Source organism: Liolophura sinensis, chromosome 7, assembly GCF_032854445.1.
Source record: "Liolophura sinensis isolate JHLJ2023 chromosome 7, CUHK_Ljap_v2, whole genome shotgun sequence".
NCBI classification, from domain to species: domain Eukaryota; kingdom Metazoa; phylum Mollusca; class Polyplacophora; order Chitonida; family Chitonidae; genus Liolophura; species Liolophura sinensis.
The window spans coordinates 45,409,289-45,437,012 of record NC_088301.1 but is presented as its reverse complement, the minus strand read 5'-3'; the positions used below and the strand labels follow the sequence as shown (position 1 = coordinate 45,437,012).

The 27,724-nt window shown below is 37.7% G+C and overlaps 1 protein-coding gene across 1 annotated transcript; it reads right to left on the bottom strand.

The window, feature by feature from the left end:
* Nucleotides 1–57: 57 nt before the first annotated feature.
* LOC135470180 (contactin-like) lies at nucleotides 58–23,841 on the bottom strand. Its single transcript, XM_064748981.1, has 24 exons — nucleotides 23,785–23,841; nucleotides 21,760–21,852; nucleotides 21,267–21,361; nucleotides 20,605–20,690; nucleotides 19,674–19,942; nucleotides 18,784–19,137; nucleotides 17,964–18,059; nucleotides 16,935–17,174; nucleotides 16,475–16,580; nucleotides 15,265–15,455; nucleotides 14,000–14,272; nucleotides 13,291–13,584; nucleotides 11,783–11,946; nucleotides 11,301–11,427; nucleotides 10,340–10,510; nucleotides 9,812–9,961; nucleotides 8,754–8,848; nucleotides 8,403–8,498; nucleotides 7,832–7,979; nucleotides 4,907–5,028; nucleotides 4,382–4,571; nucleotides 3,635–3,750; nucleotides 2,769–2,946; nucleotides 58–2,058 (listed from the first exon to the last, which is right to left on the bottom strand). Exons 2-24 carry the CDS (start codon nucleotides 21,824–21,826, stop codon nucleotides 1,937–1,939), a joined length of 3,750 nt encoding a protein of 1,249 aa, XP_064605051.1. The 5' UTR covers nucleotides 21,827–21,852; nucleotides 23,785–23,841; the 3' UTR covers nucleotides 58–1,936.
* Between the last annotated feature and the right edge of the window lie 3,883 nt (nucleotides 23,842–27,724).

Here is a 27,724-nt window from a genome sequence, read left to right as displayed (position 1 = left end):
TATGAACACCAACCATTTGAGTTAAACAAAGATCACCTTCCTGACAATAAAACAGAATACAAATATCAAATCTTTATTTTATGAAAATGTTCAGTAAAAAATACATACATGTATTTATATATAAAAAATTTAACTAAGTAAATTGTATTTACATTTGCAATCTCACAGTGGGAATGCCAGAACTTATACTATTGGAGTGTTTTCTATGAAAAATTGCAGTTTCTCTCAATAAACACATGTATATGAGTAAATGGGCATACTTTATGTAATACATGTAGGTTAATATGGATACCTCTCACTACAATAGTTACCACAGAAAAGTTTGCGTAAACATTAACAAATTCTCATAACAAAAAAGTTACATAGATGGAAAGAAATCTCGAAATAAAATGAGTAGATAGATTTTGTTCAAAGTTCATGTCTAAATAAAGCCTAGTATAACTTATTGAGTGGGAATGTGACCAAAATTGGCATAAACAGTTCTGCCTTGTACATGTAATAGTATAAGATACAAGAGGTCTATTCGATAAAAAAACAAAAATTCTATCATGTACGTAAAGGGCATAGGCTTAACACATTTAAAATATTTATCATAGATTTGTGGAGTGTATAAATATAAGCAACAGGTATACATACATGTAGGCTAAAGTATTAAATATATACTTGTATAGCCTAGATTTAGAATAACAAAACTTTACCCAAATAGGAAGGAAAGAAAATATGAAAAACAGAGATGCATGGAGCTGCCATGAGATCTTGACAATTATACAGCACGGTGATGTAAAATAAACTGCTTAATATGCACCAATATATTTTGTTGGAACGCATGAAGGAATTTATATCACCTTAAACTTGCAGAGAAGAACTACCGAGATTCTTGTAGTAAATGTAGTTTACATGGCACCAAATGTGGGTAGACAAAGAAAGTTACAGGATATCATGCTAATCTATGAGTCACATCTTAGTATAAAAATACTCTGAAAGTGGTGAAAGAATCTCAAGCTTGCGTTCAAAATTTTCTGCCTAAAAGTAATCTCTATTTGCACGCAACTAATAATTCAACCAACAGTACTAGAAAGAAATATATGGTATCCATGAGTGTCCAGTAATCCACAGCAAACAGCACCTCAGAGATTTTAGTTCAGAACAATGGCACGTACCCTGATATGTACACCTGCACCGCACTGGAGATTAAAACTTTGAAACAAAGTCTGTGAAAATGAACTATTCAACACATATAAACATTTTCCAGAAATTTACCCATCTTATTTTACAATTACAAATGTACATATATCAATAACAGCTGCTAAGGAATGTTTGTAAGTGGCGACTATTTACAATCATGTTTTAAAAATCCATCTACTACATCCTGATTTAGTCAAACAAAAGAGGTATTCAACCATGAAGTTCAGATTGGAGATGTGGATTAAAATATGCAATGATACATGTAAAACCAGGTGTGAAATGACCTTGCTACTCTGAGCAACTGAAGTTTGAGAAATCTGGAAGAATCTCAGATCATCCAACTGGGTTTTTAGTTGATCTATGCAGACTGGTGATTACCAACAACTACTCACCATGGATGAGCATGTTCTAATTTTGTGTCACTCTTGCATTCAGTTGTCTCCCTATTTGTCAATCTATCTGTTTTTGAACTCAAGTAGTCATAACTGGTCACCATGGTGCATCAGATGATACAGGCCACTTGATAGCCATACCAGTACTTTCGGTACAACACCTGTGCTCACAGTCTTAGTAAATGCACGTTTTTCAACAAATGTATTATTCACTGGTTGACCGTCTTGGGTTGGACCCAGGTGTTTATGATCTCAAGACTTACACCCGGGTTAATACGCACAATTAAAACGTTTGAATCAAAAATGTTTTAAGGTATAATTAAAATGTTTCTAGGGGCAAAAATGAATTTTGAATCTGGTCAATGGAGATAGAACGCAATGAGCAAAAGGCTGACAGATGTTATAAAGAAAGACGGGAGCAACTGGGAACTGGTGGCTAGTAACTCTGTTTGACTGGGATCATACCGGATCTGGCTGTTTTCTGAAATTTCCAATAAAAAGAAAATAATGCAGTTTATGTGAAAAAAACAAATTGATCACTGGATAAATTTAAAGATCTACCAATATATTTTGCTCTTTTACACATTACCCAGGATAATTTCATTTGGCATGATTACTGAAACAGCAGCAAGACAGTTCTTTCTTATGACAGCTATAAACTTGATGTGTTTAATTTCTTTGCTTGAGATCTAATTAACATCCTCTTCAACTTCAGTTTGGTCAGTTCACAACAGTGTAAATCTCATGGGACTGCCTACTGAGGAAATAAAAAGTGCTGCCAGATCAATTTTAACCAATCAGACCCAAATTATGTGTCATGGTGTTTCCAGTTTCTTTGACATCAGGCATTCACATGGCCATGGCAGTGTGGGTCTGTTTCCACCTCACTTCCGAAACATATTACCTTGACGATTCTTTCAACAAGTACTCTAAGAAATCAGCCACTGGTACTGATGCCAGTATATGCATAATGCTGCCTCGCTGTAGAACCATACAAACACAAATAGGACACCTCCAACAGCTACAGCTGGTATATCATCGTGCAGACCACAAAGGGAGGAAGTACCAAAATTACCAATTTTGCCTTGAGCACAACTCGAGTAAGAAATTAAGCACATATCTCTAGCTTTAGATAGATGTAGTTGTGTTCTGGGGTTCAAGATCGGAAATTGAATAATTAATGAAACATACCCATGGAGAAGTAGAGTGGAGGCATGCTCATTTTTCCATCACCACCTCGGCTGTAAGCTAGAACTCTCAAGTTGTACAAAGTGTTCTTCTGCAGACCAATTATCCGTCCCTTTGGTGTTCTCCCTGTGTCAACATCACTGGCATTCCTGATGTCAGTGCCAAACACCCAATATCTTATCTGAAACAAATCAACACATAACCATGTAATACCTCGTTAAAACAACTATTCCTCCTTAAAGCAACAAGTATTCTGGAATAAATAAATGTCCTCTAATGGTCTGCGCTGTCGGAATAATATCCTTATGTCAATATCCATAACAGAATTTTTTGCACATCATGATTTTGGACAAAAACTAAGCAGAACTTGGTCTGTGACTTGGTGCAGCCATATACTAACCAACCATTCAACCATTAAGCACATAAGGAAATAAATAAATACTTTTGTTGCACAAGTAAACTCAAATTTGTGAAGTTGAGAGGCTCAGTCCACACATATTTCCTCAAGTTACTTCAGTTGAAAATCATATGCATGGACCCTGACTACCATTGCCACATCCATACTGGTTGCACCAACACTGGTAAAACCATTTTAGTTTAGATTGTGGAAATGCCTTTGGCTAATTATTGCACTCTGATTTTGGCAGACTGTGGACAAGGGTCCAAAACTGAGATAAAACTGATGAAATCATAATAAAACCTTATCCATAAATAATTTCCTTCACCACATGTCTCACTGTCATTGATGAACAGCTTATCTGATTAGTTTTAGTTCTGATATCTGTAGAGGACATGCCACATTGCTATATTCTAGCTGATCTGAAAGACTTTCTGGCCCATCACCCATGTTTCTGTGGTTGACTGCTCACCTTGTACCCCTGTAGTGGTTCTTCTCCATGGTTTGTGCTCACCCCTCTCCACTTCACCTCCACAGTGTCTTCTGACACAGAGTGGATGCTCACCTCAGTAGGGTAGTGCATAGGTGCTAAAACACAATATGAAAATATCCAGTAAGTTGTGGCCCAAAGGGTTTATATCAAGTTTGTTCAAGAATGATTTCATACAAATGTCCACAAGAGTGGAACAAATTATCCTTGGCTCTAAAGTCTATCAATTGTACATCACTCTTTAAAACTAAACTAACTTTTGAGTATACTCAAACATAACTTGTTTACTAACAGTTTGATTCATGTGTTTTACAATACTTAATTGTGGCACTTCAGGATTATTCACCCTGTTGTATGCATGTCATTATCAATGTTTCCCCATTACGGAGTAAAACAAGTTCTTCGGAACTTTACTCATTTCAAAACTATATGTGTGTCTGTATACACCTGTTATATATATATATATATATATATATATATATATATATATGTTGAATCAAATGAAATAAAATATATACAAGACCAAAACACATTTCTTTAAACACAAGTTTAAAGAAAAATTTGTTCATACCTTTGATGTACGTAAATCCAGGCAAGAATTTTATTGTGTTTTATACAAGAATCAAAAAATTTTTGACCAATTTTATGCAACATGATACCTTTTTGAATATTAGTGGATGATGTAAATGCTGAAAAGGCTGGTCATAAAATGAAAAGAAACAGACATACGGAGATGGAAAGTTGTCTGTCGAAAAGTTTCACTCTTTGGTCCATTTCCGGCAGAATTGTAAGCCTGTATATTGAACTCATAGAAGGTGTCATGTTCCAGGCCTATAATAAGCCCACGGTCTCTTTGCCCATGAAGAATAGCCTGCGTTGCTTCAAGTTCCTTCTGAACATCCAACTTCCAATAATTGATCTGGCGACACAATTGGAAAATGAGAAATATTAGTTGTTCTTGTGAAAAAATTACTCCAACCTTCAGATGTTCAGGATGTTGAAGTGCGCAACTTCAGTTACCATTCCCTTCATTTGAACAACATGTTTTTAATTTTAACCAATGTAACAATACTACAGTGTATTTAGCTTTAGTAAGTTGGATACTTCACTCTTACTGGTCATACATTCTGTCAACATTACATATGTCCATAAAACACATGACAGGTCTCCTCCTGCTCTACCTGCATTTTTATCCTAATATCCAAAACCATTAGAGAGCAATAACTGAACAAATGAAATTAATTGAAGCCATACCTTGTAGCCAAGTAGTTTTCCCTTAACCTGTTGTCTATTGTCACTGACTGGATTCCAGTAGATCCTCAGACAGGTGGCATTAAAGCCTTCTCCATAAGGAGTCCCAGGTGTTGCAACAGGTACTGTCAAACAGAAGCCAATAGAACAAACTATTCTAATGGAGCTAATAGAATAACAAATATAACCATGACTAATAAAATGAATAAAGCCATGCTTGAGGTTTAACGTCATACTTAGCAATTTTTCAGTCATATGACAATGACATCATGACACCCCTACCCGGTCACATTATACTGACACCAGGCCAACCAGTCCAGTTTCCTTACCCTAATCTCTCAGTGCTGAGTGCCATGCAAGGCAGCAACAAGTACCATTTTTAAAGTCTTTGATATGCCCCAACCCAGGTTTGTTATCTGGTCTCTTGACTTCGAGGCGGATGCTCTAACCATTAGGCCACCAAAGCGGTCACACAAACAATAGAATCTGTACACACAGGCTTTATGGATGGGATGTAACTGCATGAACTTATTTTAAAATTCCCAATATGGTTACTTATAATGAGGGAGCTAGTAAAGGTGGCAATTTTGAGCTTACATAGCACAACAAGCTTTCACAATCACTATTAAATAAAATATCTATGTGAATGTCATCAGCAGAAAAAAAATCATAATTTCATTTTGATTAAAAATGGAAAAAAAGGTCTAAAACTCAAATGTAATCTGTAACTTGTTCAAACCTGTTGAAAACGAAATTAGGACAAAAATGTCTGTAACTTTATCAAAATGATGAATAAGTAACAAATCTTGCACTAAACCATGATCTGTATGTTGTTGAGGGGCATCATTTTGGAACAAAATCTGAAAACTGATTCCAGGGAGACAGCAAGATGAGATGTAAACCTATCGTCCCCTTTTCTACCGAGTGGGGACAAGTAACAACTTCAGTGAAATAATATGAGGTTATATTCTGTATGTGTAAGGGATATATTAACAATGTGGCAAGTGGTGGAAGATTCAGGTCAGTGTGAACAGTGCAAGCATGGGAATCTAAATCTGAATGCAAGTGAAAAAGGAGCATATAAATTTGGGCATTTTATAGAAAAAAGGGGTAAAATCACTTCTAATTTAACAAACAACGAGTTATTTGAGGGTAGCATCATTTAGGAACAAATGAAATGTTCAGAAATTATTATTTAAAATGTACAAATATGATGAAAAGTGTAATATCTTGATCTAAATGCTTTGATCTCCAGCCCTATAAATCACTGAAGTATGAAGAACAGAATGTGTGTGTGTGTGTGTGTGTGTGTGTGTACAAAGGGCAAACTGTTACAATAAGGACAGCACACATGAAAAGTTTTTGGTTATTTACAAATGTCAGAGCCAAGCTTGTTATCAAGATAATATATCAGGTCATCATAAATCAGAATGTTGACTTAACATGACCTGGATCATGACAATCTATCCAGGGGAGTGAGTCACACATGCTGTACATCACTAAGTTTCACATATAATAAAGTACTGAAGAAATGTCACTATAAAATTACGAGAAATCAAACTTCTTGTGATAGAAATCAAACTTCCTGTGAGAGAAATCGACTGACTGTTTATTTGACTCCTGTGTAGTAGCATGTAAAATAATTTTGTGGCAGAAACTGGTATGCTTGGGAAAACCAACGACCTTTGGGAAATGGCGTACAGATATGTGGTCAAATGGATGTTGCATATACACTGCGCAACACAAGCATCGTTGACAGCTTGCTGTTACCAAGGCCCAGAAGCAGTACAAATGAGGGAATCTGCAAATTCTCTGCCCAAGTCCGCGTTGAAACCCCACACTCGATGGGTCCTAGCGATTGCAATGAACAACTCAAACATGGGCTGCTTACTTACAAATCACTTTCTGAGGCATAGCTGACAAAACGCATTCAATCCACATAGTGTTTTGAAGATTCCCTTTGTTATTTAATTTACATTTAAAGCTGTCATGCACCACTTAGTTTGTACTTAGGGTGACCACACTGGATTGCTGAGTAACAAAGTCCTGGTTTATTTGCAGGTTTTCTTTCAATTTTAAGGCGGTTTGATCAGTCCAGCTTACATAGCAGTGATTCACTCCATCACTGTGATCACTCCATCACTGTGATCACTCCATCAGTAGGCCACTCCATCACTGTGATCACTCCATCACTGTGATCACTCCATCACTGTGATCACTCCATCAGTGATCACTCCATCACTGTGATCACTCCATCACTGTGATCACTCCATCAGTAGGTCACTCCATCAGTGATCACTCCATCAGTGATCACTCCATCAGTGATCACTCCATCACTGTGATCACTCCATCAGTGATCACTCCATCACTGTGATCACTCCATCAGTAGGTCACTCCATCAGTGATCACTCCATCAGTGATCACTCCATCAGTGATCACTCCATCACTGTGATCACTCCATCACTGTGATCACTCCATCACTGTGATCACTCCATCAGTAGATCACTCCATCAGTGATCACTCCATCAGTGATCACTCCATCAGTGATCACTCCATCAGTGATCACTCCATCACTGTGATCACTCCATCAGTGATCACTCCATCATTGTGATCACTCCATCAGTCAGTGGGTAGGTTAATCTGTTGATCCACTGGTCAGTTAGTCGATCGATAAGACGAAACCAGCAGTCAGTCAGCCAGTCACTTTGACACATGGGCGGAAATTATTTGAGTGGACAAAATAAATATAAGCCATTAAATATGTCTTGTAACATCTCTGGTAAATGAATGGACACATTGTGACAAACCTATTCTGTTACTTAAACCATGAAAACAATACACCCTTCTATACATTTGGGGTACATCTATAATTCACCCTAATGTAAGGTATATTAATTTATGAATGCAAACTAAGTATACATTACTCACAGTCCTCGGCTGAATAGATGATCTGGATGGAAGAATTGGGTCCTGCTCCATGTATGTTCAGTGCTTGAACCTTTACCTCATACTCGGTGTAGAAGTATGCTTGCCCAACTGTATGCACATAGCGACTGGCATTCCCATAGACCACACCCTGACAAATGAAACAACAGTGTCATGTAAATCAATTTTTATGTTTGACAAGCTATAAATTTAAATAACAGACATCAAGCCTGTTAATATAACATATTAGGCAGATGTAACCTCCATCTAATGCATGCAGAAATGGATCCTGTATATATGTATCTTTCAAAACTAAAAAAAAAGTTTGTGATTCACTTACACAATAACACAAACCCTACATGTTTCATCTTCTTATGACATTTGAAATATCATATTCAGAATCCTTGAGGTAAGAGAGTAATTCTCAAATTAAAATATGGCAGGGATGGTGACAAGGGATAAATCCTTAGAAAAGCTATAAATTGCTCCCACCTCAGTCTTACTCCACAATTAGATGTGAACAAAGCACTTTATGTTGGTCAATAAATTTAATGTTGCAGAATGTAATCCTCACCTTTTCCCAATCCACATCGGTGACCCTCAAACCCTTCCTCCTCCAGTAAACTGCATAGCCTATCTTTTCTCCGTGATGATCCACAGGATCCAAGGGCTGTGGACAAAAAAAGAAACATGTGAAAGTCAATTCATTTTATACGCAAGTGCAGTAATTCTGCCAAAACGATGGTGCCTAAAAGACAAAGATGAACATGAGTCCTTCACCAAAACTGAAATTTCCTATTTTATTTCAAGAACACTCCTTGCCTACATGAAATAAGGCCACTATTTGACATAGTGATGTATTTTTTTTTTTTTTTCAATACAATAAAATGTAATGAGAAAAGCTATAATACATCAACATACACACCTTCCATGTAATAGTAAGGTCACCCACTTTCCCACCTCCCCCTCCAACCTCCTCCACAATCTTTGTTGGCTTGTCTCCCAGTGTTGGGTATATAACTGTCAAAATAATGAAGTTGTTATGAAACATAGTATAACTGGCAAAGCTTGCGCTTTCGACGAAACCAGCAACCTGATTAACTTCAAAAAGCAACATCAACAAGCATATAGTACAGAGAACACCATGCAGAACTAAACTCTTTAACTGTATTAGATCTACAGTATAAAAGGCTTGGATCAATTGCACAGATTGCTCTGCTTTTCATGATCTACTGCCAGTGGCTTTAATATTGCTTAACTCTTGAACTGATCTTACATTATTTGTGGAAAAGTCCTATGGACTTCACTGAATGGCTTAATACATTTAGTAGGTCTGGGATATCAATGGATTCAACGGATTCATTTCTATCTAATGCATACTCAAGAATATTTCCCTTACAAAATATCAGTGGCGGCAGTTTCATGGGTAGTGGAAAAAAGATTGCCCACAGTAAACCACCAGCCTAGTAAGTCACCAACCAATCCCCTGCCAATGTTAAATGCAGATTTGCCCCAAAAGACATAGTTTAATATGCCATACTGGAGGAAGGCAGGATCCTCCAACAAACTTAATTTCAAACAAAATTAATTCTTCTGAGTTCTGTTAATTGCTAACGACAAAATTCACTGCATGGAGGGCAATGCTAGATCACCAACAAGAGCGTGACAGCCGGCAAAGGGTCAGAAGTATTTTAACTGTTCATTTAAATACATAACAAGTAGCAATGTACGTACCCACTTGCACTCTGGCATAAATAGATTAGGTAAAGAAAAATGCAATCATATTAAATGCAATTATAACACATTGTCTAGAATTACTCAAATGCTGTTTTGAATAACATTACATACATTTAATACACATTTACAGGAAAACAATTCAGGCCTTGGAGGAGAACAGTACACCAGCACGATTCTGCTTCATGTAGGTGTACAACAATAAAGACATCAATTCCTTCACACAGGTGTTCTCAAAGGACTGCCTACCTGAAGGCTGGCTATGTACTCCCAATCCAAAAGTGTTACGAGCCCGCACCCTAAATTTGTAAGGTGTCCCTGGTGTTAAAGTGGTCAATACTGTTGTTTTTCGAGTAGAACCTGTGTCCGAGTTGTCGTTAGCATTACTGTCGTAAATATCTAAGAAAGGAACAAAAGCAGCATTTATTATCACACAACATAATGTCTTGACTAGACACAGATGAATCAAGCTTCTTGAAAGAAGTAATAATGAGTTAAGAAGGAGTCACAAAGAAACCAAATTTCTACCAGAAAGGTTCTGATTGCTTACAAATCTGAACAGGTACAGGGAATGATCAAAAAAACTTGGGACAACCATAATTTGCTGTTCCACAGAGAAAGCAGTTAAAATGTCTGTATTAAGAGTCACTAGACATGAAAAAACATATCACAACATACAAAAAGAAATGTATGTCCACATTGAAAGGAAGGAGAAGTTAGGCAATACAGTCACTCAGACTAACACTGTGAATGCTTCAAAGAAGCTGCTATACTTACTATCTTTGACAACTCTCCAGACAGTGTAATTTTCAAAGACTGTTGCGGCTTCCACGACATAGGTACTGACTGGGTCACCATGATCATCTCCTGGGGTCCATTTGAGTTGGATGCTCGTAGAGGTAATGCTTGTAGTCACCCCAAATACTCCTGCTGGCTGTCCAGGTGGCCCTGCTCAACATTAATGTACATGTACACACATCTGTGTTAGGCTGGTGCAATACATGTACTACCAATTAAATAAAACACGATGAAATTAAATAGGGCTAAAGCAATCTAAGGCCATGGGAGTAACTATATATTTGCAAATGGAAACAGATGAAATGGAAGATCATAGCTTCAAGATGTACTTAATTAATGCTGCCATTTGAAATGTCTTAAATAGTCCCTGAAATATCAACTGATTGTAGTGCAAGTGCACAAGATGGCAACATTGATTCATGCCAGCTAAAGTTTATTTGACCAAGGGAGTATTTACGTACAACTGGAAACAGACCAAAGTGAAGATAATAAATTCCACATGAACTAATCAATAAATGCTGCAAATATAAAATGTATCACATTGTTCCTAAAATATGAACTGACTGAATGGCTGACTGGCGTACAGGTGCCTAGCTAATATCTAATAATGATTTTGATTTGATTTGTTTGGTGTTTTACGCTGTACTCAAGAATATTTCACTTATACTACGGCGGCCAGCATTATGGTGGGAGGAGACTGGGCAGAACCCGGGGAAACCCACGACCATCCTCAGGTTGCTGACAGACCTTCCCACGTACAGCCGGAGAGGAAGCCAGCTTCAGCTGGACTTGAACTCACAGCGATCATATCTAATGATGAAGACAGATGTAAATGGATGAATGAAAGTGTTACAATCAGCTGAACACTAAGTTAAACTTTGCCAGCAACTCATCTGAGTGAGCAAGCAGGCAAGCAGAGAACACCCAGAATTGCTTATACCTTTCACAGTGACATAAGCGGAGGCAGTGACCTCATCTGTCTGTGTTCTAGCCACACAGGTGTACCTCCCTTCATGTTCAAATTGAGCATTCCTGATGTACAATCCACCCTGATTTACTCCAGTGCCCTGAATGCCAAACAAAACACGTGAGTAGAACTCAAAGCCATAACATGTATGATTAACAAATATAATGGAATCTTAACTTGATCTTCAACTGTTTGAGAAAATCAACAACCAAAAATTTAACTGTCTGGATATTTACTAAAATATCCACTAAAATGCAAAGTCAAAACACCAAGTAATTTACTGTAGCATCTCTAAATTCAATACAATGATGTACACTGTTGCGTTACCATAGTTTTATGCTTGTTACTTGACAAAATACATTTTTGTTAAGAAAGGAAGTTAAAACGTGGCCAATTACAACAGCAGGCTTATGGAGGTCTGGTTGTGAAATATAATAGATGAAATTGGAACTTACCCAGCTGTAGAATGGGTTTTTGTCTACATCAATGGGCACACCATTAAACTTCCAAATATAGATCATATCCAGGCCAGGGCTATATGAGGCTTGGCATGTCAGGAAGGATGTTTCATTCACAAGCACATCATCGGAAAATGGTGGTCTGTTTATTGTAGTTGACTCTGGAATCAATATGATGGATAACAATATACTGACATCATTCTATAAAAATAAATTTACTTACGTAGTGGTAGATGTATTTTAATTCCACTGCTTCAAGCCTGATGCAAGTACATGTGTGTTTTGGGTATCAGCCCTCTAGGCAGAAATCCAATTCTTATTTTCAGGATTAGTTCGCATAATTTTGTGGGATGGCTACAGAGAAAAAAAAGACAGAACAAATCTGCCTAAACTTTACATGGTGCTTGTCTATGGTCTGAAAATGTGCATATGACTGGGTGGCCATATTGAATTTATATGAAAACCCTTTAAGAATCTTCTCCAGAACCACCAAACTGACTGACTTCAAACTTTGCACACAACTATGATTAGGAGGCAATCAAATTTCTTGATATAAATCCTTTCTGTATGGAAGTTAAGCTTGGGCTGGCCAATGAAAATAACACAAAAGTAGGTCAACTGTAAAAAATGTACAATTGGACTGCACATTTCTGAGACCTCCTCAATGTTAAGATTATGAATGTCAAAGAATTATTCCTGTTCAGGTCGCAAAAACACTCTGTGTAAGACTGCCAGACATTTACAAAAAAATTCCATCCAATTTTAATGAAACAGGTATGTTTTAGGGTATGTAGGAACAGTGTCATGAAAATATGAGGCATGGTTTGGCAGCCATTTTGGAATTTCTGAAATTTAGAAATTTTTTTAACCATTTTCTTCTCTTTAACTGATGAACCCACTGTTCTAAGATTTTATATTCTTGTGGACTCACCGCAAGACACATAAAGTTTAAGAAAGGTGTCAAAATTTGTTCACAACTTTTTGACGTATTCTGATGTATTTCAAGTCGCTCATTTCCTTTAAGCTCTTAGTTTTTTCCTGTGTTGTGTAGCTTCCATGAAATTAGCAACAAAAGTTTTCGAAACTGTTTGAAAGTCTCTTAACTCTTATTTGACAGCATGAAACTTGCCACTGATCAGAAGATCAAAGCCACCCAATCTCTATGCTGTCCAAAAGTACTAGTCCAACTGTACGGGATACCTGACAGTCTCGGGTTCAAATCCAGCATATTCCTTTTCATCTGATTTCCCCCTCCCTTTTTTTTTTTCTCATATTTACTTTAGTTGTCATTATTGTTACTGTAAATCATGTAGAGTAAACAGAGCCGATGCCCGGAACTGCTGTTTTTTATTTTGTTTTACTGAGTTACTATATCTGATCTAAAATTTAGGGAATATGACTAAGTGACTCATTTTAAGAACACTTCTTGCAACCATAAATGAATTTAATTTTTTAGTTATGGGTTATGACACACATACACTGGAGTAAGTTACGCTTCAACTTACGAAGAATGACGAGCATGCTATTGATTGAATCTGATCCAAGTGTGTTGGTAGCTTCACATTTATACTGCCCAGAGTCAGAGTACTGGATATTGGTGATCATCAGATCCCCGCCAGGTATCATCCTCACACGGGATGTTGTGTCCCCTAGATTTAGACCAAGGTCTCCTCCATCCTTGAACCACTTGAATGTGGGAAATGGTGCAGCTTCTGGATTGCACTCCAATGTTGCATTTCCACCAAGTGTGGCGTAATTTGTCCCAGGATCTGCTTGTTTACGGAAAGTTGGAGCAAATTCTAAAACAGAGCAAATAATAATTAATGTTATTATATTTCATGAGTGTTAGTCACACTTTAGCCTAACCCAAATTACACTATATGCATATTGGTATATACGCTACATGATGTAGCAAAAGTGCACTTTTTGAAGCTCATGTCCATAAGTCCATAAAATTTGATGTCAATCCATACATATAAGTATTTCAGATAAGAAATGAATCAAACTGCACCAAAAAGTGTTAAGTTGCCCTTTAACATGGATGTGTCACATGGATGTGACATGAAAAGGTGAAATACAGCTTGCCAGGAAAAGTATTTAATGCATCTTCTTTGTATAAGCTTCATGCCACAACTTGAAGTATGGTATGACAATTGTCAAAAAAAATTTCATTTCTTTGGATCAAAATATTCCACTGCTGAACTCTATAGTTACCTAAGACTCGGAGCTGAGCACTGCTGAAAGCGATTCCATACTCATTCTTGGCTGCACACTGATACATTCCATCATGCTTTTCTTTCTGCAGATTTCTGATCACCAGAGTGTTTTTTTGGATTTCAATTTCTCCTGGTACTCCCGCGAGGGGCTGTCCATTTTTGAACCATACATAGGTTTCTGGGGGAGTAGCTGCAGCATAGCAGCGCCACGTCAACTGTGATCCTTTGTCAACAAGCTGGTCCTTAAGTGGCTCACGGAAATACGGTTTGGCTAAAGATGAGAATGAAATAATTTCACACACAGCAAGTGAGTAATCAAATTCAGTTAATTACTCTAGAACACTCACAAGACACATAATTTACCTCAAAAATTCTCCTGAACAGTTCATTTTTAGAGACAAATAAATAAATTTAATTCTCATTTTTGCTGCTGAAACATTTGTACATCCCAAACAAACTTCAAAACTCCTTTCTGAGATCACTAGAACTTTTAAAATCACACAAAATGAACAAGTTATTCTGTTTGCAGGTTTCATATCTGTCTGTCCATCTGCAGGTGACAAATAAATCCAAAACTTGAGCTATATACTTGAAATACTGAAAAATTTATCTTAACATAGATTCTAATACAGAAAAAATCATTGTATTATCAACACGCATTCAGGGCATCAACAACAGAAGATGCCCTTCTTTCCCAATTTTGTACTTCACAGTAATTAATATGCACACCTCAGCTCAATACATGCAGTACAATTACAGATACCACCCTTACCACATCCCACGTATGCAAAACCAGATTTCAATACATGCAATATATTTCAAGATACCACTGCTAACATTTTCCTTTATATCACTGTTTTCCCTGTTATTAGACACTAATGCCAATGCTCAAGGTATGATATTAGCTACATTTGCACTTTCCACGGCAAGCTAAAACCGGTTACTACACACCTGAGGTTGTTAAATAGTAGTAAATGTAGAAATAATTTGGTTTCATGATTTACCATTTTAAAGTTTAAATTTAATTCTCCTCATATACAAACAGTTGAAGCAAAAGAAACAATAGTGTCACAAATTTAAATGAAAAACATTCAGCGATATGTGCTCAGTCCGATAGCTTCTGATAAAGACCTTGTCGAGTGTGTATCTTTAAAGGTCCTTGTCATGTGCAGGAGTACAACAATTAAGTCAAACAGTCTTATAGGAGGAACCCCACCCTTGGCCTTTGGAAACAAGACATACAGAATGAGTCCGCCAACTTACACTGGATGCTGAGAGTAAACTGTTTGCTGTCTGATTGCCTTGTTTTTGAACTGAAAACATTGCATTGGTACTGCCCTGCATCGTCTTCAGAAACGTCTTCAATCTCTAGCACTCGGTTGTGGTCCCGTAATCGAGACTTCACTGGCATCGACTTCCTACCCAGACGCAGCCAACTGTACTGCAGTGGCAAACTAAAACAGATATACAAATATGTTGAACTCTTCCAAAATGAAGTGTATGTTCTGCATGCATTACCAATATAGTCCCATGACCACCCCTGATGCTCTCCTGTGGCACCAAGTGAGTAAGATCCACAACCATGGCAATAAATCATGGGATATGCTTAGTAGGACTGAGGGTGCAACTTTAAGTGTCATTTAACCTAATAATCAAATATCGGGGTAAGGTGGGCACACTACATAAGGTAAACCAAGAATGGATTCCTCTACATTTTTTCAATCAAAAATAGACCCAGGCATCTACTCATACCTCATTCAATGGCATTAATTTTACCAGGTGCTCCTAACTATACATGTTGGCCATGCATGCAGGAGCATATTTATAGCACGCCTGAAACGCTGTGTGTACTTGGTGAATCACTAAAACATGACGAAAGTTACTCGATCGACTCAAAGCCACCATGTGGAAAATATGGACGATTACGATGAGTCATTAGGTGTGTACACATATTTTGTGTCTTTTCATGGCAGAATATGTCCTTGCCACCAAAGTGCTGCCCCCATTCTAATCTCATGTCGGAGACACCAGACATGACACTTCATCCAGTCATATTATACTGATGCCAAGTCTTTGGTAGGACCTGATCCCGGTTTGATCCCAGGTTTCTAGACACTCTAACCAATATACCACTGGAGCGGTGATACGAAATGGGCCTGAGGTCCTAAATCACATACCCTAAATGACCTCAAATTTTGCCCACAAAAGTGCATTTTTAGGAGCAAATAAATGTCACAAAATGCTGTTTTTGGTGCTAAAACTTACAATTTTCCAGTAGAATATCATCCCATGCTCAAAACACCTGTCTAAACTCAATAGGAATCTCAGAATCAGGAAAAATGAGCAAGTTAATCATGGACGAAATTTAAGGTTATGTAGGGTGATTAAGTCAGCAAAACTAATAACTGCTTGTTTGAATTATTCTCTGATTATCTTTGAACAATGACGGATAATGGTTCACACTTGTACTTACGTTCCATACGCAAAGCACTCTAGCCTAATGGTGTCCCCTCTCTTCGGGTTTGTTGGAAAGACGCTGATGAACTCATCCAAAATTTCAGGCTTATTTTGACCACCAACTACAAACAAGGTAAACAAATCAAACGTTTCATCTGGATACGATGTCAGTTAAAATGCATCAATATGGTTATCAATTATTTCTCACAGGATGTTGTAGCAACCCAAACTGTCACCCAATTTTAATAAAATCATTCATGAACATTTGTGGAGAAATTAGACCTGAACATTTATGTGTATATATACGCACACACACACATATAGGCACATATGAGCACTTCCTTTATATGATTATGGCTATATTTTCAGCATTAATCTTCTTTCCTACACCAAATTGGATAATTAATGAACCATCAAGTAATCAGAAAGACATTTTCAAGTCCGACTCAATTCCATCAGCTAATGACATGTTATACCTGGATCAGCGACATTGAGTTGGATTTTGATGGCAGTCGCACTAGGAGTCTGAGAAGAACCAATGTAGGCTTCAGAAGAGGCTGGTCTGGTCAGTGTTACCACACAGTAGTAATATCCATGATCTGGCTCTGTTACTTCTGAGAAATACAGCTTGCCATTGCTGGAAATGAATATATAATGGAGATACTCTGGCCGCACGAATGCAGTGGGTCTTTCCTTTGCCCATTGGTATCGTTTTGCTGAGAAAAAAAAAAGAAAAAAGACAAATGTATGGTTTATTGGCCTTCCATTTCTGGTAGCTAAAAAGGAAATTGTGAAGGCTAACAAAAGTAAGGACTTCAACATTTTCATGCACAATGAGTACACATGTCACCACAAGAAATACCTGCAAAGAATATAGCCTAATGAATTAGACATTGCATGTTAACAACACGTCTAATGGACGGAGGTTCTTTCCAAAAACACTGTGTATTTACCTATCCGCACTTTAAACCTCTGAAGTGTTTTCTACCCGACATCTTCTGAATTAGCAATCCCTAGCCAAAGGAATCGCACTTTTGTTGGACCAAAATCAGCTTCTGTTCTTCTCAAATCAGATATTTTTAGACCAAAAACTGGCAGATTTTGAGCAGGCAGCCTTCTCAATGTTTCTGCCAAGTATTCTCCACAACAGACTTTTGCCTTGCTGATGACTGATGATAAACGAATAATCCACATCATGGAGAATAGTCATAGTCATGCTCATGCGAACACAGTTGCCTTTCACAGGTTTTACTGGGTTGTGGACTAGAAATGCTTGATATGATCATAACCAGAGTGGATTGCGGTCCAATAAAAGTGTGGTAACATGCGCTAAGCTTTGCTGATTCAGAAAATATCAGGTAGAATAGGAAAACACCCAGCATTCTGGTACTTCTGCACTCCTGATGGACCAATTTATTAGGCAACATGAAATACATCTGTACCACTATAATGGTAGATGAAACTTTTATCTGAGATTACTGGATTCCAGCTAATAATCCACATACCTGGTTCAGCCGTGATGCTCGGACATTCAAGCTGTGCACCATTGTAAGCATAGGCTAATACAGCAGAGACACCTACGTTTGGGAATTCTCCAAGTTCTGTTAGAGGGGAAAACAATAAATATACCTTATATCATAGGTCCAAATGGATGCAAGATATTTAACCAATCAAAAAACACCCTCCAAAACAATATCACCATGCTGAATAATATTTATTTACATGATTGATGACTAAAACTATATTCATTACCTGAATGATGGTTAGTTTTATGGCTTACAGAAATTAGAGGATTGCGTTTAACCCACTGGCATTTGCCAGCGTCTGCAGCCTCACTGGCAGATTTATTTATTTGCCTGGAGTTTACACCACAGGTTGCTGGCAGACCTTGTCATGTACGACTGGAGAGGAAGACAGCATGAGCTGGACTTGAACTCATATTGACTCATATTGAGTGGTCAAGATCAGGAAAGCTGCAGGGAAATAAACCCTGTGGCTAAATGAACCATCTATGGTCGTGCTGAGAAATAAGAGGTAATACGGCAGGAGAACTGGCCTGTCAGAATGTTTTATCATTTTTTGTCATGTGTTTGGAACACTAGACAAAATATCAGGCAAGGAATATCACAATTAAGGTAGGCGGCAACTACACGCCAAACAAAGAAATTCATTGTCTATAACTTTTTTTACAGACATTCTTAACAAATTACATGTATACGATGAACATCCAATGGCAGATGAAACAATTATCTAAAATGAAATAATTCAACCTGCTGAGTGCAAGTAAACCAATGAAAACTCTTCCATTAAACAACAGTCACTTACTTCCAAAGGAGACTTGCACAGGAGGACTTATAATTGTCCCAAACTTGTTGCTTGCTCGGCATTGGTAGTATGCTGCCTCTGTCTGACTAGAGGGCTTTTCAAAGGTGAGCCTCCCATTTGTCTGTGTGTAGCGTTGATTTACAGCAGATGTCAGCTCCATTCCTTTGCCACTGATTACAGTGCTACCAATAGTTCCATTCCTCCAGGTATAAGTTGGTGCAGGTTTACCAGTAGCAACACATTCAATGTAAGCTCTCTTTGGCCTACCAACAATAACAGTGTCCTGGGCATCCAAGAGAAAAGAAGGACCTCTTTCTATGTCAGCCAAGTGTGGAACAAAATCCAAACCGTAGTCTGAAAGATTAACCAAGCCAGAATCCATTTAAGCATGCCCAAAATATGACCCATCCAATCAGAGCCAAATTTAAATTGCATGATCATTTTGATTTATTTGTTAGATTGTTGTTTTATGCCATTATTAAGGATTTTTCCATTATTCTAAGGCAGTCAGTGTTATGGATGGAAAAAGGGGTGCCTGAGGTAAGCCAGCAAAAACAACTGATCTCTGGCAAGCTCTGCATACCATATATTGGCAGAATTCAAGTTTTTTTCTATAAATATTACACTGTACCACACTAGTTTCGTCGATACCTATTGTCATTTGTAAACAGTGAAAGACAGGGAATCTTTCCAAAAATTCCCTTTACAAAGCCAATATTGCACCCCCTCTTCATCTGTCCTAGAGATTGAAAGACAAATATATGAAGTACTCACAAACTGCACCCAGTTTTGATTTCTTTTCAACTGCAAACTACATGTCACAGACTTTTAATGTTAAGGTGAGTGAAACTATGCAAGCAATATCTGGGGAGGATATGTATGAAACACACCTATGCCGCGTTCATCTTGCAGCGTTTTATAAACCTCAGCCAATGGGGTTTCACAGATATATCCCATCTTCAGTGTTGGATCACTCCGCTTCCAGCCATAACGTCCATTTTCATACGTATAGATAATGTATCGGCCAGAAAGCTTATCTAGAGGTGCTTCATCGTCAATCCAGAAATTGTTCCCAGGTGTCATGTCAACATCTGAACCATCTCCACCCCAGCGAAACTTATCACCTGGCTGCAAAACACCACTGGTATACCAGTTGGCCCTGGGAACAAATAACAAATGAAAGGATTTGTAAAATGCAACAGTGAAAGATTGAAAGATTCAGTAATTCAGGATGAATTTGTTACTTTGCCATTAAGATGCCCATTTGTTCACATTCTCTGTTGGTCATGCATGGGTTCCCAGTAGTCCCTGTCCAGTTTCCTGGCACCATAATGCAGGCCCCTGTTGTATGAGTAAAAAATTCTCAAACACAAATCAAATAAATAAGTCAGCATTATTTTTTGTCAGCATCTTTTTTTTTTTTTCAAATTAAATTTGTTTGCCCTCTCACATTTTAGCACATATATCTTATGCACTAAGAAAAGATGACAAGAAACATTATGTTTTATCATTATGTGTACTGGCAGCATACTACCAGTACACAATACCACACAATATTAATGGGTGAGGCTTTGAGAACTAACTTCCTTCTGTCCTCCACCATACAATATTCAGACAGGCAAGGTTAGAGCGCTGATGTTGGGTTTGCCTCCAGTCATACGTGTGATGGTCGTGGGTTTCTACTGGGCTTTACTTGTTTTCCTCCCACCACAATGCTGGCCGCCGTCAAATAAATGAAATATTCTAGAGTACGGCATAAAACACCAATCAAAGAAATAAATCATAACACTCTGGTACTGATGACTGGAAGAAACTGCTTACCTGAGAAGGCTCATCTGTGAAATCTTCTGTTCAATAAAGTTATGTTCTGAGAAGGAATTCACACTAACTAAAGCGGAGTGAGAGCGCTGGAAGGAAAACACAGGCTGAGGATTACATCACCACTATATAGGGAATCAAGTCTAAATTTAACTCTTAACCTATGTGTCGGTGTGTGTGCGCGCGTGCACACGCACACACACACACACACGTGGAGGAATGATGGAATAAAAAACAAATGAGCCTGCTACATCTTTGTATTTTGAGTGCAGTTTCGAATCTCCTGTTCTTATCAATCCTTAAAGATGTTGTAACTGCAGTCGTCAAGACATAAGAAAAACTGAAAAGGCTCATTTGCTTTTTTATTATAATGATATATGTATATATTTTTTTAACATATAAACAAAAATTATTATTTGCTGCAATGTCAATTTAAACAACTGTGAAAGATATTTCCTTCTGGATTCTGAGAAAAAGAAGATGTTCTTTCATGTCTGTTTTTTCATTATACTGGACACGGTTATGGTACAATTAAACTTTTCTTTTTGCTTCACCACAATTTACCCATTAAGACTGACAATCAGAGAAGCTTTTGCAAACAAATCACATGAAATTCAGTCACGGATGTCAGAAATGTAAATAACTTTAGTGTCTTGAGACCTTACCACACAGTCTGATGTTGCTTCATTGAAATTTCGCTCAGGGTAGACAACGAACTTATAGCAACTCTGTTCAAAAGACTCCCATTCCATTGGGCAAACTATAATGGAGAAATTATACATGTAAATTTAGATGTCTTCCTTGAATATTTACAAGTAATACACTTCTCCTAAAATATAGTTACAGGACTTTGAAAGCAATATTCCAATCTTAATTAGTACTCAGGATTAGCAAGATAATTTGACATTTCCTTATTTACACATAAAGAAAACAAATCATTATCTCTAAAAAGTCAATACAGAAACATCAATTGCCCGTTGAATGACAGCACTGACGTTCAAAGGACTACTATGCCTTCCAATATAATATAATGCTATCAACATAAATTCTTGCAAAAAAAAAAAAAAATGAGCTTCAAGAATTACAAGATAGTTACTGTATATCAGATCAGTCTTTGCTGAACAAGGTAAATAAAGAAAATTAATTTTTAAATCTGACCATATTGAGAGGAGACGGTCCCAGCCAAATATGCCAAGCACACAACCACCGAACGAACTGCAATCATCCTTGCCAGGTTAAGTATGTCATCACCTGAAAACAGGTGAAAAATGTATTTTAAAATCTGATAAAATTCCTGTTTATTTAATCCATTTAAACTAAATACAGTACTAAGTTCTAGACTCTGAGAACAGTAGTCCCATTTGAAAGCAACTGAATCATGGAAAATGTGTGGTTGTTTGTAAAAGGGAAGAATATACTATCTTCATCCAAACAAATTTATGTAAATTTCCACTAGGTCTAGCATTAAATCCCCAGGCCACCCATGCCATACTTGGTGACACACGCATGATATTAATACTGGCTAAGTCATATGTGGCTGAACACGAATGTGGGTGGTGGTGGTGTGGTGTAGAGGTTGGGGTTTGCTTGGGATGCTGGAGTCCCCTACTGAAATTAAAGTGGGGAAACTAAACACCCCTCGCCCCTTCCCAAGGAATAATGTTTTTTGTCTATAGACCAAATGAAATCAAGTGAGCAGTTTGAATACAAATACTTAATAAATAAAGGACAATGTAAAATTTATCCTGGATTTATCACAATTGTTTTTAAAATTGTATCTCCTGTGATATAAATGACAAGAGCTTGCAGGCCCTAGGTGTCCCCTGGACCCTTGCCTAATGGGTTGGGATACTACTTCTGCTGTATCCCCTCGCCCACTCTGCCCCAAAGTTTACAACATTCTGTCACTCCGGCAGGTGCAGCCTTTAATTAGCAGAGGGTGAATGTATGTGGGATGGGAAGATTTAGTTAAAAAGAATTGGTTGCTGTCATGCAGTAGTGACACTGATTCATTATGAAGAGTCTGCTTCTTAGAATGAACATCTGATGGAGAACTAAGCAGCTCAACAACACACACAGTCAAGTGACACCTGAATCTCAACAAGTCCCGGTAGAATCATGCACTGTCCACCTCTCTACATCGAAACTAAAGGGATTCCCAGGCCTTTAGGCTTATGGTAAAAGCATGTTGCAAAGGTCAAAAGAAACAATGACTCATTCTAACCCCAGCAGAGTTGCACCATCATACATTATCAAGGCAAAGAAAAAACCAAATGAAACCACCAAAATTTAGCAGTCCAGTATGGGAATTTTCTACATGACAGACTGCAGTTCCTAAGTCACATGCATGGTAGACATGCTTCTTTGATGTTTACTGTGAAAAGCAAATTCTTCAACTGCTGTCAAATCCTCTACTTTGTGACTTCCTTCAAATACAATGAAGGTTCTGGTGGACTAAAATTGGGTCAGTTAAACTGAACATCAATGATGGTGATATTTGACAATCTGATAACTGACAGTCAAATATGTGTATATTACTAATTCCGGAAATTACAATTCCCGATCCAACACTGTATGTGTCTAAGCAACTGAAATACAAGCATCCCAACTGTGCTCTCACGATCAGACTTTCAGACTTGGGCCTTTCAGCAGCTAGACGATGGCAGATCACATCCATTGACCACTTTATTAGGCTTTACATGTAATTATTGAGCATCTTTCTAGAACAAGCTACAAGCAAAGTAGACCCACTGAGTTCTGGGATATATACGGTGAGGAAAATTAATATCTTAGGCGTAAGAAATTTAATACAATTGTGACAATAGGCCTAATGTGTGTCTTAATTAGCAAAACGCTTGTTCAAATAAAGTAGGTGACATGTGATTTCTTACAGACGTACACCTACAGCTGAATCCGCTATGCGGGGAAAGTCAAACTGTCTAACTAACTCATACTGTCGTAACATCATGAGTGTAAAACTTTCGGCTATAACAACAACAACCGGACAAGTGATTGAGCACTCACAAGTTGACATACAGGTGGACACAGGCCTACCTTTACGATCTTTAGGAGTAAACAATTAACTCGTCTTGTCTGAAAACTAAATAAATAATATTATTTTCACCACCACGTGTAGGCCTATATTAATCGACACCAAAGGAGTCCATACAAGCTACTACGCACCTGAGAAAAATTCCTCTTGCCTCCCCTACTCGCAAAATGGCGGTGCTTTCCTGTTGTAATTAAATACACATTCGAATGAGGTCATCCCAGGTATGCGACACCTGGCGGGTGAGGACGCTAGCTTCAGCATACCTTTCAGGTGATGCGCAATGGCCTTTCTTCCTGTCACTGATTACCGCCCCTGTCGCTGTGACAGTAAACTCCTGACAGGTAATTTGCGTCACCTCTGCCGTATGTATGTCAGCAGGCTAGTCAGTGGGACAGAACTCCTGCAAAGTAAAGCGTACAAAACATGCACATGTAAAACATTTGTCAGCCTTTATACTAAATATTGTACATGCATGCTTTGGGTTTTCGTACTTAACAATTTTCCAGTCATATGACGACGAGAAGTCATTAGATGCTTGTATGCACTTATAGTGTGTCTTTTTGTGGCAGGGTGAGTCCATGCCGCCAAATTGCTGCCGCCACTGAAGTGTCATGCTGAAGGCATCAGGCATGACACCCTCCCTCAGCCACATTTACTGACACTGGGTCAACCAGTCTTGTTTTCCATGCTTTAACCTCTGGGTGCTGAGTGCCAGGTAGCAACAAGTGCCATTTTTAAGATCTTTGGTATTACATTACCGGTACCTGTGATTGGTCCGACCGGGTGTCCCGACTTCGAGGCGCACGCTCTAACCGTTAGGCCATTAAATATTATAATTTTTATAATATATATGTAAAACTCAGTAAGATGTACATAAACATCTATGTACATAAAACTATGTAGGCCAATATAAAATTCAATTGTAAGTTATCGGTCTTAGTTTGTTTGTCCATGTCCCGAACGAAAACTTTACGTATAGACCTGTGATAACGATGAAGGGAAGCGGGTAAGGGATTTTTTTTTTTTTTACTTCACATGTTGTAATGGTATTACACCTAAACTGTCGATAAAATGTATATTCAATCAATGTAGTAAAGTTAGATTTATTATAGTCTGACAGTCTGACCACCTCATATTGAATACACGTGTGCATTATGGTGGGGTAAAAACTCTCGTCCATCCGAATCTTGCTGATATACCTTCAACACAAGGGTGAAGTGCCTCATTTACCTGGATTTGAGCCAAGGTTATAATATACAAGGACTTATGCAGACTCCTATACCATTTTCTTGTACGCTAAATAACAGGTATTATCATCCACATCTTCGACTGATTGATTGATTGGTTTATCCATGTGATTTGATCGCATGCATGGCGTTTATCGTCATTATGAATTCGGAATGTTTCACTAATACATCTGTAATTAGTTTTATAGATGACGAATCGGATGTAAACCTCAGTTATTCAGCTGGTATATACTTCACAAAATAAATTATGGTGGGAGGAAATCGGAGAGAGCTTGGGGGAACCCACCACCATCCGCAGGTTGCTGCCAGACCTTCTCACGTACGGCAGGAGAAGAAGTCACAATGAGCTGGACTTGAACTCACAGCGACCGCATTGGTGACAGGCTCCTGGGTCATTCCGCCGCGCTGGCGTGTTAACCACTTCGGCCACGATTCCCCCCCCCCCCCCACCCTTCACACACACACACACAAACACACACAATCTATCCCATATAAGCCAAGAAATATCTCAACCATCCTGTTAATATATAAGAAAGTATAATTGTATATATTTATCAAAAGAGTGATATACGAACATTTAAATAATGAAATACATTAATTTACAAACATTATACAATGCTTTGACATAATTAAACTGTTAATAATAATGTTAATGTTAATGAAAATGAAGGATTATGGCTTATTCATAACCACCACTTAATATTGATGCACATGAATTATTTCAGTACTGTCTATGGGCTTTTATGGCAGGCCGAAGTAGTATTTGTTCTTAAATTATCTATATATACAGGGTATACACAAAATTAAAAAAATTGTACATGAAATTCTTTTGTACGTACGTAAAATATATTCTTTCTGTATTTAAGTAAAATTCGTTTACATACGTGTGGAAATCTGTTGTATACTTGTGGGAAATCTTTTGTATATATGTATTTATCTTCAGCTAGTCTAGTATGTGTACATAAATTCCTTACCTTTCTTTCTATAAACTAAAATTTTCAGACATATAAAACAGATATTTGCAAAAGAAATGGACATAGGGCCTACGTAAAATTTGTGTGATTAGAGAATAAATGCACGAACAGCCAGCCATAGTCGACACGCACTAATACGCAAATCTGTACACACGATGCACGCAGAAAAAAATTGCCACGCATTGATTACTGCTACCACATGCGTTCATGCTCACTTGTATCATTTTTATGTCATTGCAATTTTGTGTTGTTTCTCACTTATTCGACGACGCTCGGATTTATGGGAGGAGGAACCTGCATGTAGTGACTATCATAGAGTTTACCAGCGAACCTGGGCCAGGTACCTGACAAATAAAGCTACTGACTGCCGTGACGTAACCTTTTTGAGCCTGTTTCCTTTAACAGATGTCTTTAGAAATTTAGATTAGAAATTTAAGGTAAATCATATTATAGTTCACAAGAAAAATATCTTTTGAATACTCCTTAAAATAATAATAAGAATAAAATATAGGCCTAACAAATTTGCTACTATATAGGTTACTCTGTATTTGTTTCTATTTTATATGCCCTACGTGGATGATAAATAAAACGAATCAGTGATCTAAACGTTAAATCCGAACCCTTATATATTAATTGCGTAAATAAAAAATTATATATCATTAATTTCTCCGATATCCGGAAAAAATAAATATTGGCTACATATTTTTTAACATCTCCACTCTGTAAGATCGAGACATATCTTACAGAGTAAGATAAATTACATTTCCGGGATAGAAAACATTGACATATATATCAGACTTTTGTTTTTAGAATAGAAAAAAAATCTTACACAAGCTGCAAGTGAGCACATAACGGGCTTTGTTCCGCCTGGGCTTTTGTCCTGGATTCGTTCTTAGAATAGGGAAAATAAAGAAAGTCTTACACAAGCTGCTAAAGAGCAATTGTATACCATACTTGTATATAGACTTTTTGAATTTTCGATTTAGACGGGGCTCTACTGACTTACAAAGGTGTATTCAAATCTGAAACTTCTTCAGGGAGAATGTTTTCTGAAACAAGGAAACAACGCATGTCATTTACCATATACTCTTAATGCTGATCGAGGGGCTTATGTCCGCCGGGATTTTCGTTGGCGGGTCTTTTGTTGGCGGGCTTTTGACTGCGGGGTTTTTGTCCTTCGGGACTTTTGTCCGTATCCCGGAACGACAATCAGTGCACGGGGAATCTTCTAAGATAATTTGTCATCCCTGCCATGCCTGCAACTAAAATGCATATTTTATTATTGATAACTTACACACTAGCATGTATGCATGGTACTCAGTTTGAATACTGATTTTACGTATTCTCCTAGAACATACCTTGTGTCTTTCAAAACATCACTGAAAATGTTCACTGCTTCTCTTTCCGTGATTCCGTTCTATTTTATATATACTTTCTTCGTTTCTTTGCGTGGTAGTTTTTGTCAGTCATTCTTTTATAGTCATTCTGCTAGTTTAGTACTCGGACAGCCCTGTCCAACGAACAAAAAAGTTCGTGGCTAAACCTGGAACAACCTGAACAGAGATGGACGTGAACATACGTCCTCATTTAATTAGTCAAGGGTCTGCATTATAGTATAGTAGTGAGACAGGACTGTAGCCATTTGAAGGCACACACACACACACGCACACACACACACAAACACTGGCGAAGACTAACACAACTTGTGTGTGGTTTTCATTTAACACAGACATGAGTTAACCCACCACAAACATGTGTTAAATGTATGTGAACTTCCAGTTAGTGTTACAAAATAAGAACACACAAACTTAATTGTGTTGAACGAAAAAGAGGTAATTTACGTAAACTTG